Source organism: Erigeron canadensis, chromosome 6, assembly GCF_010389155.1.
Source record: "Erigeron canadensis isolate Cc75 chromosome 6, C_canadensis_v1, whole genome shotgun sequence".
Lineage (NCBI taxonomy): Eukaryota > Viridiplantae > Streptophyta > Magnoliopsida > Asterales > Asteraceae > Erigeron > Erigeron canadensis.
This window is the reverse complement of record NC_057766.1, coordinates 44,005,089-44,017,092: the sequence shown is the minus strand read 5'-3', so window position 1 is coordinate 44,017,092 and position 12,004 is coordinate 44,005,089. Positions and strand designations below refer to the sequence as shown.

At 33.7% G+C, this 12,004-nt stretch overlaps 3 protein-coding genes across 3 annotated transcripts; all 3 read right to left on the bottom strand.

The window, feature by feature from the left end:
- Window positions 1-4,993: 4,993 nt before the first annotated feature.
- LOC122604987 (late embryogenesis abundant protein At1g64065-like) lies at window positions 4,994-5,605 on the bottom strand. The gene has a single exon (XM_043777843.1). It carries the CDS (start codon window positions 5,603-5,605, stop codon window positions 4,994-4,996), a length of 612 nt encoding a protein of 203 aa, XP_043633778.1.
- A 2,685-nt stretch (window positions 5,606-8,290) lies between these two features.
- On the bottom strand, window positions 8,291-8,875 carry LOC122604986 (late embryogenesis abundant protein At1g64065-like). Its single transcript, XM_043777842.1, has one exon. The coding sequence runs from the start codon at window positions 8,873-8,875 to the stop codon at window positions 8,291-8,293; it is 585 nt and encodes a 194-aa protein (XP_043633777.1).
- A 633-nt stretch (window positions 8,876-9,508) lies between these two features.
- LOC122603499 (UDP-glycosyltransferase 88B1-like) lies at window positions 9,509-11,108 on the bottom strand. Its single transcript, XM_043776215.1, has one exon. It carries the CDS (start codon window positions 11,077-11,079, stop codon window positions 9,661-9,663), a length of 1,419 nt encoding a protein of 472 aa, XP_043632150.1. The 5' UTR covers window positions 11,080-11,108; the 3' UTR covers window positions 9,509-9,660.
- Between the last annotated feature and the right edge of the window lie 896 nt (window positions 11,109-12,004).

Sequence of the window (12,004 nt, the reverse complement as noted above, 5' to 3'; positions counted from 1 at the left end):
AAGAGAGATTGTATCTAAGGTTATATAGGAGTTGTTTGGCCTAGCTTATATCTTTTGGCTTTTTTTTCTCTCAAAATAAGCAAAAAAGCTAAAAGCTTCTTTAAAAAACTAGGCCAAATACCCCATAATGTTCTAGCAGAGATGATATCCCAATTCCCAATTCAATATATTAGTCATTTAGTCTACATTGGAGTGCAAGTGTATAAAAACTCATTTCGAAAGTATACGTTTGAAAATCTATCAGCAATAGAAAAATGATATCTAGTAATGTTCTTATTAGAAAACAGTGATTTTTCTTTAAAACTGCCGAACATTTATGCCAATTATTAGATTAACAAGTCACTTCAAAATCGATAGGCTTAACTTTAGTACAACAACAACAAAAAATTGGAATAAAAGGATTGAAAGCTAAGTAATGGTAATTCTAAATATTTCACGTAAGAAAAATAGAGATGTCTTATATGTTACCCATAATATGTGGAAGTATCAACTTAATTTTATAGAGTCATTCAGTCTGTATACTTAATATAGTTTTCTTAACATTCGGTCAGTATACGATATCAGATAAACTTCATCGTATAATGGTAAAACTTGCACGTACCCTAAACAACAAGATATTGACCATGAGTCGTTACAAGTATTCGGAAGAAAAAAACTTCAAAATTTGTCATTCCTAAGGATCGAACTCAAAACCTCGATTAAAACGGGAGTGTCTCTGACATTCTAGGTTGGACATCGTTAGCAATATATCTAAACTATCTAATAAGGAGAAAAACTTTTTTTCCTTTAAACAATTTATCCTTTGAAGTAACTTTTTTACCTCTAACCTTTTAACATTTGTATCTTAAACCCTAAAACACCCTTACGTAAACCAAAACATCTTCACACATATCTCATATTTCACAAGTGCCTCTTTGGATTAACTATGCTATCACGTTACGTCAACTACCTTTACATTAATAACAACACCGTTAATGTCAACATCACCCATTGTCGCCGCTTTGCTGCCGCATTGCGCAGGTATCCTCTAGTTTAATATAATAGAACATCATGTATTACACTAATGCTTAATACCTTGTTACTCGGCCATAAACTACCATCTAATTTTGTCAAATGGACCAACGATAAGTTTGTTTTTGTAATCTTTTATCAACAAAGGTTTTTTGTTAGTCACCTAGGATTAGAATCGTTTTACTATTTAAATCTACTTTTCAAATGGATGTTAAATCAACATAAAAACGGACAAATGTAAGAAGTTTTCTTGTTGAGTTATCCGGAGACCATGAATTATTTTTTTCTCTCAGGTGTATACGATTATTACGATATAATTGGGTTATTTTGTCCATTAATGTTTCAACCATTTTCTTAATCATCCTTAAAATTTTTCCAAAAAAGCAAAAATAGAAATTGAATATGAGACCTCCAATAAATCCACTCTTGTTAAAATCATATTAACCTTGAAAGCAAATACCATGTTTCCAAAGTTGACCTTCGTTAATTAGGATACTTCCAAGCATGTACTACTGACCTAAGCAAATAACATACTAGTAGTTGATTCAAAACTAAAGTGTTATACAGTAGAAACTAGAAATAGATTAATTGAAATGTAGTTCGAGTTGGAGCTCGGGCTACTAAAAAAGAAAAAAGAAAAAAAAAAAAGCTCGACTCCCTAACAACCATAGTCAACTTACAACATGTTATCCTAGATTTGGGAATTTTACAACGGGTTTCTATCTTTTGCAGCATTGGGTATTTTGCACATCGATCTATTGTATTTCTGCATCTTAAAGTATTTATATACTATGACATGTAACATTTTTCATCAAAAGCGTTTGCTAGCTGTATTTATATCTCCTTCCATTCCATCATCGTCCTATATATATGTTATCCCCGAGTTGTAGGCAATCCGGCCTATATATAGTTATTGCAAATTTAATTTACGAACTCTTTTGTTCATGCACAATATATATACCCGACCAAACAAAGAGAATCTATGAAATGAATTGAACCACGTGATATTGCCATAATTCTTTTTGGTGGTAAATGTACAAAATATAAATGTGAATAAATATTAAAAAATAAAAACTGGTAATTAATGGATGAATTAAAAAGGAGACTGGCCAGTTGGGTTGCACAGTTGGTTTCGTTAACCAGAAAGGAAAGTTAACTTAATTTTGAAGAAATTTGTACGTTTTCCAAAAATTTCAAAAAGCAAAAGAAATGACAGTAAAACTGTAAAAGTAAAAAAAAAAAAAAAAGAGAGAGAGAGAGAAGAAAACGGCACTGTAGGTTCTGTTTGTCACCATTTGTGAAGCGTCAAACTCCAAAAAATTTACATATCATATCGATTAGGTTGCAAAAACATTAATGAAAGTATCGTTGAATGCATCGACTATTTATGCTTTCACAGTCTGATTGAGACCTACCTTTTCACTTTCACTGCTGACCATCTGTTCACACACACTCAGTCACACACATATTGGTTTGTACATATTTGGTCACAGTAAAGACAGAATAAATATACATATTATATTTTCCAATTTACAAGTCGGGTTTCTATTTCAAACTTTCTCTACATGTTTCTAACAGCATTGTTTTATACTCCGTATTTATTTACAATCATGTTTACCATTTTCTTTAATCTATATAGGGTTTTGTTTTTTTTTTTTTTTAAACTTCAATTGACGCATATGTTGTAGAAAAATGGTAACAAAAAAAGGGTGGGATGGGTTGTATAGATGAAAAAAAAAAGATAAAAATTATCACATAGGTTAGTACTGAAAACGCATTAATTGAAAATGATGGAGAAAAAAGATTGAAAAGAGGTTTGCTAGAAATGTAAATGGAAAGATTATCAAAGAGAAAATGAAAGTTGTTGGAATTTTACCAGAATTTAATTGAAAATATTAGACAAGTATAAAATGTAGATGTATTCATAGGTCACTAGAAAAAATGCACATATATTAGTTTTTGAACCCGTTCCGTTATTCAATAGATTGGGATTTCTTTTGAAAATGTACCTTTGTGCTTTGTTCAAATATTGTAAACTCAAAATTAAAGTTTAAACTACCTTATTTGGCTATCCGATAAATATTACTAGAAATCCATATAAATTGGACCAAGTGGTGTAACTTTAGCTTCTAAAACTCGGTCCTATTTACCCTGACTATATTTATGTACATTTAGCTTTTCGTTGGTTTTCTTTTTTCAATAATCTGATTCTGAATGTTAAAAAAGATAAATAAGAAAAAGGGGGAAAAAAAATTCAATACTTGGTAATTTGGTATGCTAGCTATGCTATAGGCCTTCAAAAAAGAAGAGCGCAGGTAAAAAAAATTTATGAGTATGTGTAGGAAGTGGCAGGGGAAGTAAATGTCATAGCTTTAAACTTTACCAGAAATAATGAATCTAAAGAATAACAACAACAAGAGGACAAAGTGAGAGGAGCAGACACAGGCACCGCTTGAACCAAACCTATCAAACAGTAGTACGTACTCTTTGATGATCCTATTACTACCCGCCCTCTTCAATCAAGATCTGATAGTTACGTAATAAGTCCTCTTTTTTTTTTTTTTTTTTTTTAATTTTTATGAATGGTTTAATCTTTTTAGTTGCTTTGTCTTTTTGGTGTTTGTGGGGTTCGCTTTCTTTTTATCATATCCAGACAAATTACAATCTGTTTCATTTGAACCCCAACAATTTTTTATTTTTTTTAAAATGGCATAGAATTATATTAATGAGAGGAACAAACTAGCAAGTCACTAGTCGTCATATAGTTACAATTACAATTAATCAAAAAAATAAACAAGTACAAGAATCTCTAGACTCTTCCGAAACATTTAAACCCTCTAATGCTATGGAGTTTCTTTAAATAAATATGCTCGTAAAGCAAGTGAAATCATCCAAACTTGTAGTATAAAAAAACATAATATCCTTATTCAGATGTAGTTATCTGTTCAATTTGGATTATTATTATCATAAGAAGGTAGATAATAGGAAGCTATTTTCTACAAAGTGGTCATTTTTCTTTCTTGAAAACTTAGCAATTGCAAATTTGTAGTGTATTCATTTTTTCAACCATATATTGTAATTAATTAGACGTGGCCGGACCCTATTTTTTTTTTTTTGTTGGAACCGGAACCCAACCGCCTTAGAATTGGTAAGGAACTGATTTTTGGATCCGAAAGTGAAACCGGATCCAAACTGATCGGTTCTTAAAGAAACGAAACCGGTTTTTGAAAAAATGGAACTGAAACTTGTGGAACCAGTTTTTCCGTGTCCCAATATCAGTTTATCCGGACCAGTTTTTTTGGTACCGGGATTTTTTGGCCGTGTCTAATTGGAGTATAGGACTATGAGAGTATGGACTGTATAGCTATGAACCCAAATTTATGTATGGAGGCCGAGAGACAAGGCCCGCCAAAATAGAGATCCAAAAAAACTAAAGACATTAGTCATAGAAAATTTACATGTAAAATTTGGATTTGGAGACCAGTTCAAAAGGGCCAAGACCGAATTTTATCCCTTGATTGTAACTGGGAATATGTCTCCATCGTAATTGTTATGTTTCATAGATGTCACGTGTTTATTTTTGGCTATGCTCTTTGTTATAAAAACACATACAAAAAGGAATTAATTAGAAGAGATGATTAAGTCCATTTTCATTAGCATTAAGATAATACGAAAAAATGACCACATATTAAACTATCGGCCATTATAAAAGACTACTCGTATCCATCACAAAAATCAACAATATAAAAATTCATACCATATCTTATTTATTAAATAAAACTGTTAAATGTAATCATCTCAATATACAAACAATATATACAAAAACACAAAACTTAAAACAATACAATAAAAAAATTTCATAGATATAATTGTGTCAAATATACAGTACACGAGGTTTCTATATGTACGGGCCGGTAAGTACACGTAGAATAATAATACTCGTAATAATCCATATATATATGGATGCGGATGAGCGAGCTAGCTAGCGGCAAGAGATATTTGCAAGGGTCCTGTTTGCAATCACAAGGTCCATTCTACAATCCATATTAACATGCTTATACCTACGTATCACTATCAATACCTTGAACTTTCCGGTCAACCTCGACCTGCTGGTCAACGGCAAAACGCCACCGTTGACATCCCTTTGTAACTCCGAAACCGACGTGATGTTCTCGGAAGACAACACCACCGGGACAACAAACTTCCTGGTATCTCTGGCTTTCACTCTTTCGTTCCAAACAAACGCCTCACCAATTTTTTGTTCCCGATAGTAAAAGTCAACGGTGGTCCTGCGATATCGAAAACGCCTAAAGTTTGTGTTTTTGATACCTAGCTCCGTGTTCATTACTATATTGAAGGAAGGGGTTGTTGTTGAGTTCACGAGGTTGAAGCTTCCGAAGGTGGCTGATCGGACTCGGAACTTTGGTGTTCGAAACCTGCCGGCGGTTACGGATAGTAAGATGATGATGGCGGCTGCGAAACCGGAGATGATGATTACGGACATGAGGACCCGCCTTCGTCTTTTCCGCCGAGCATCGTTGGCTACGACGGATAGGTCTTCATTGACATGGCCGTATGGGTTTGTTGGAACCATGCTTTTGTTAATAGTAGCTAGGATGTTGTTGTTTGATGAATTAAGAAATTATGTGATATATTATGATCTAGCTAGCTGTATAGTGATGATGATAATAATTAGTAAATAATAATAGTATTTTGTGTCTTTGTAATCGAAGGAAATATATATATATATATTAATATTAATTATAGAGGGTAGGTAATAATATATGTATCAGATCAGATATATATATACAACAAGGTGGATTGAGTACAATTTTGTTGACTAATGTATCCATATATTCTAGATGTTTTGAATTATCTTTAATTAATTGGCTGCTTGCTAGCTTGATTCATCAGCGCGACCTTAATTTGGTCATCGATCAGTTTTGTTATTTTATTTTCTACGAGTTGTCGCACGGAATTTCTTAGGAAGCTTAGTTGTCTAATTCATTATGTTTTTCATACGGAGTATATATATATATTACAGTAAATCATAATATACTTTAAACGAGATATGTCATCCGGGCGTTGTTTTGGGAGACATTACATTTGTTAACGATTTAATAAAAAATATTATTCAAGAGATAATGTGCCATAAAGTTTTTGAAAAAAACACGTATTATTCAAATTATTAAAAACTGACATTTGTCATTTAAAAAATGAAATATAAAAGTTTTGTGTGAAAGTGAAAGTCGTTCACATAAAAGTTTAGTGCTAAAAGTGTAATAGACTTAAATGTTGTGGTGAAAATAAAAGAAAATCAAAAAGTATAAAAATTTGGTGCTAAAAGTATAAGGGGTTAAAATGTTGTGGTGAAAATAAAAGATTATCAAAAAATAAAAAAATTTAGTGTTAAAAGTGTAAGGGGTTAAGATATTATGGTGAAAATAAAAAGATTAAAAAGTTTACTAAGAATTATCAAAGTTTTGTTCTAAAAGTGTAAAGAGTAAAACTATTGTGATGAAAATAAAAAATAAAATAAAAAGTATACTATTTTATACACGTTTTCCCGTACCTTAGAATAAAAGAAAATTTAAAACTATGAAAGTTTAATGCTAAAAGTGTAAAAAGTTAAAATATTGTAGTGAAAATAAAAAGAATACAAAGTTTACTAAAAATTTTTGTAGTTTAGTGCTAAAAGTGTAAAGATTGAATGTTTTGTGTTGAAAATAAAAAGAATAAAAAGTTTACTAAAAAGTATTATAGTTTAGTGCTAAAAATGTAAAGATTGAAACTTATGTGGTGAAAATAAAAAAATAAAAAATATACTATTCTTTACACGCTAAAATGTTTAATAAAAGTATTATAGTTTAGTGCTAAAAGTGTAATGATTGAAACTTCTGCGATGAAAGTAAAAAAAAAGAATAAAAAGCATACCATTACTAAAAAATATTATAGTTTAGTGCTAAAACTGTAAAGATTGAAAGTTTTGCGGTGAAAATAAATAGAACAAAAAGTTTACTAAAAAGTATTATAGTTTAGTGTTAAAAATGTAAAGATTGAAACTTATGTGGTGAAAATAAAAAAAATAAAAAAGTTACTATTCTTTACACGGATTACGAAACTTTGTTTTTAATATATATTATAATTATAATATCTGATAATTAACCTATAACTATAGACTTCACAAAATATACACTACACAATGCATTTTAGTTTTGAGAAATAAAAGTCTACTGATCCATATTAGTTATGTTGGAAAGTTCTGTAAAACGCCATGAATTGATGTTAATACTAGAAGGTTGACAACTTAATACTATATTACTTGATCACGGATGTCTAGATATATTAGAAGATCGAGTAATATATATTTGACAAATTAATATGAACGACCACGTGTTCATATTGACGGAAGATTTAACTAAATATATATATATATATATATATATTCATCATTTCATTCCCGAATCATTTGAACATAAATACCTCTTCCAATAAAATGTATATGTACTCAACCTTGCAAGAAAAGAAGTAATCATGAAAAAGGTATATTTGAATAAAACTTTTTTTTGAAGGTTTAATATTATCAGAAATAAAAAAAAAACAAACTTAAAGCTAAAACCACGCGAAAATCGTTTTCAACACGGGTAAGTATAGATTCAGGAACATATTTAAGCAGCCCCTCACCTGATGGTCATTCGACATATAAATCTAATTTAAACATCAAGAGACGGTGGACGTCAGAATTGAAATACTCGATCATACGGTCATACAGTTATACCTGAAAGGTTAAGAAAATATCCTCCCAAAATTAAATAAAGAAGCTAGCTAGCTATTTGGGACAATATGAACAATAACATAAACAAAGAAATGCAAGAGAATTGAACGATCGTTAGAAAACATTGATGCCCATAACCCGACCCACACTGGAAAGACAATAAAAATTTGAGGCCGTAATTGTGAGCTCAAAGATATGGGCTACTAATATTTTGTATCATGGTTTTAGTTGTAACCCGCAGATATTGGGCGAGTTCTTTTTGGACATTAAATATTTCTAAAAAAAAAAAAGCATTACACTTCATTTTTGAGGGCATATGATACAGTTATACAAACAAAACAGCAGAAAACATATTTCACTTGTATTAAGTTAGGCCTTTGCCATCAGTGATAAACTTCCTACCTCATTATTGAATCATGATTACGAATGCTAATATACTTTTACAACAACTACTCGATCTTAAACGTGTGGAACAAGAGAATATATATACTACGTTAGCCGGAACTACTTGCAATGCATGTTATCAATGGTTTGAGTTTTTGTATCAAGTTCCATGATACAATTCATCTTCGCTATCTTCTTTCTCCTGATGATTTTCAGCACATGTACTTTTCCAGTCACCTGTGCGCTTGCCGCCAACTTGATCTTCTGTGAAGAAGCCCTGTAATCCGACGACACGTCGTCCCTTTTCCAAGAACTTGAACTCACCTTGGCCACAATATTAATCCTTTTCATTGATCTAGCCTTGACCAACCCCTTTCCAATACCAGCTTCACCAACATGGGTTCCTCTATAGGCTAAAACAAGTGTGCTGTTCTCAAACTTATAATGCCCAAAGTTTGAGTTCTTGATGGTCACTTGTGCTTTAAGTAACATGCTGAAGGAAGCAGCTGGCGACAATCTGTTGTTGGTCACGAGGTCTTTGATATTCACTGATTGGAGATGGATCTTTATGCTTCTAACCCGGAGGATTGCATAAAGGAATACAAGGATAATGAATATCAGGAATATGATCCCACCGATTATATATGAAGCCCACGTAGCTTTCCTCCTCTTATTGAAGTCATCAGTTCTTATCGTAGAATCCATGATCAGTTGCACAAACTTCAGGTATGTAAAATCATCAGTTGAGTTTCATAATAAATTTTGGCACTCATTTAAATGGTTGTGATGTATAGATGGACTTGTTAAATTTGTCACGTTATTTGGAGTAATTTAAGAGAATATAGAGTTGATGGGAAAGGCATGAATGAATGATTGTAAAGAATGTATTCCCGGACTGATTTGGGCAAGTCAAGTATCATTAATGTCCTGTACTGATTGGTGCAAGTCAAGTATCTTCAAGCTTGTACGTTGTAGAGGCAGCATTAACCATTTCAGTTTTGTTAACACACACCAGTCTATAGATATTTGTATTGAAGGTTATTCAATGCTAGCTTAGCTAGTGACCCTATATTTCTTGAGCCATATGTTGATCGAGCTTCTACTCTGCATACAATGGCAATGCCATCATTGGTACCCCGGCCCGGCCACTGACTCCAAGTGATTTAGATAGATTTTCCTTTATGGGATACAACTAATAATTAATTAGGGAGAGTTGGCTATACAATCTGACCCTCACATATGCCTATAATTTGCTTCAAAGTGAGATAGATGTATTATCAATAGTTATTAGCATATTTGTTAATTAATCATGGTATAAAAAGCTCGGAAAACAAAACATTACAGTCCAATGATAGCTTTCATGATCGTACGTCACACCCAAGTCTGTTATTGCAATGTAAACTTGTAAACAAAAACAATAATACTAGTACTATATATTTTCCAATAAAAGCTACCTTAGATTTGGGTTCATATCATCCTTCATATAGGGTTTATATGTTTCCCCATGACTCGGTTAATTTATTGAATTCAACTCGGGAGGAGCCGCCATCCTCCAACGTAGCCTTAGCCCTTTTACTCATCTGTGAAACCCGTTGTCTGACCACTGCCCCTTGTTCACCCTGCATCAAAACCTTCACCGTCTCTTCTACAGCCTCTGCTGTCACAAACCCTTCTGTTGACATTTTCAATGATAGTGCCACCTTTATTTCTTGAACCAAATAAACCTTGTTCATCTTCTGCTCTGCATACAATGGCCATGCCACCATTGGCACCCCAGCGACCACCGCTTCAAGGGACGAGTTCCACCCACAATGACTCACGAATCCACCCACCGAGTCATGACTAAGTATCGCGGGTTGCGGTGCCCAGTTTTTCACCACCAGCCCCTTATCTACAGTCCTTGCTAAAAATCCTTGTGGAAGAATATCTTCAAGACTGAAATCTTTAGCACTAGAAGTCCTCTCATTTTCGTCTTCTGGTGGGGGATTTCTCACCACCCACAAGAATCTAAGCCTGCTTTTCTCTAACCCAATAGCCATTTCCTTCAGTTGTGGCTTCTTGAACACACCCATGCTCCCAAAACATAGAAACACAACACTTTTAGCAGGTTGTGAGTTCAACCATCTTAAACACTCGTTTTCGTTAGGATCTACTTGATTGCCGCCAGCAATCAACGGCCCGATCAGATAAATAGGTGGGGTTGGGCCATCCGGGATACAGTTACCATCCCGGAGAGCCTTAACAGCTCTTTCTTCTAGGCCTGCAAAACTGTTTGCAATAATTCCGGAAGATTTTGCCATGTTGGCAGAAGTATCTATGAAGTTTTTGTAAGAATTGGTTTCTCTATCAAACATATCCGATGGCATATCTGACGAATGAATTGGAGGCACCCCTGGAATATCAAAGAAAATATCAACATCTTTAAAGCTCTTTGTGGTTGTCTTGTGGATGGTTGTGAAATATAAAAACGAGCATAGGCCCGAAGCGCCACTTGTATAGAAATAGTAAGTGGGTATCTTGAGACCTAATTTAGAGACACGAAAAGCAGCGTTTGAAAAGAAATCAAGGATCACAGCTTTGATGGTTGATGTCTCTGAGATGGCTGCGAGTGTGTTGTGGACGGTCGGGTTGTAAAGCTCGGGTAACCCAAAGGCAAGGTCTATGAATTCAGAAGAGAAGTCGGGTGGAAGAGCGATAGCTGGGAGGTGGTGGAAAGTGATGGCAGGGGTGGAAACAGAGACGCTAGTGATGCATTCATCCGTTGAGCCGGTTTCAAAAGGTGCTGGAATTATGAGAATGGTTACAGAGAGTGAAGGATGGCGGGTATTAATGAGTTTACCAAGCTCCACCATCGAAACGAGATGGCCGATTCCTGGAGAAGGATACAAAACTACCTTAGCAGATTCCATTTCTGTACGTTTGTTCTATAAGTTTACGTTTGTTTGTGTCTTGCATATGTTAACTTATCATATATAGAGTTGGCAAGGAGACAAGGAGGCAGAAAACATGATAACATTATGGTACGTAGTGTTTTATGTAATTAAATTTGGATTGAAAAATGACATTTACATATAAAACACATACATATATTGATTGGAGCATAGTAGTGTTACGTTTCAGGAAACTCCATGGCAATTTGACAGGTGACGTGGACTGCATTGTACCTACTACGCCATTAACTTTGTAAAACTCCAATGATCCAAACCCCACTCTCTTGTCTTTTGAGATAGAGACCAAAATGATCCAAGCTTAAAAATTTCATATTACATTCAACTGTACTCGTCTAAACCTCGTTTAAATTTTAAAGCCAAACGAAATAGTTGACGTCTCTAATGAGCTTTATCAGATTTGGAGCTTTGAAATAAAGAGATGACGAAGCAACTTTACGTTTTTACCCAATAACACCACCTAAGATAATTAAAAGTAATGACACACTTAGGACACAACTACTCTAATCGCTGAGTATGTCAAGGATTTTTGCTTCAAGTACCAAACATGGGTTTTAACTTATATAACTTTGGCTAATTAAAACTTATCATGACAATATTATAACTTTGTTTCAAGAAATCAACTCGTGGGGACCCGATATATCCTCCACATCAACTACCCAACCTTCTCTTCTACAGCCTCTGTTCTCATAAACCTATCCGCAGACAATTTTAATGCAAGTGCCACCTTCAAGCTTTGAACCAAAAACACCCTATCCATATTTTGTTCTACATACGATGGCCATGGCAGCATCGGCACACTAGCAACCATGGCTTCACGCCATCATTTATATTGTGAATATATATAAATGCTACTTTGATTGTGTGCCTAGGTATAATCCAAAGA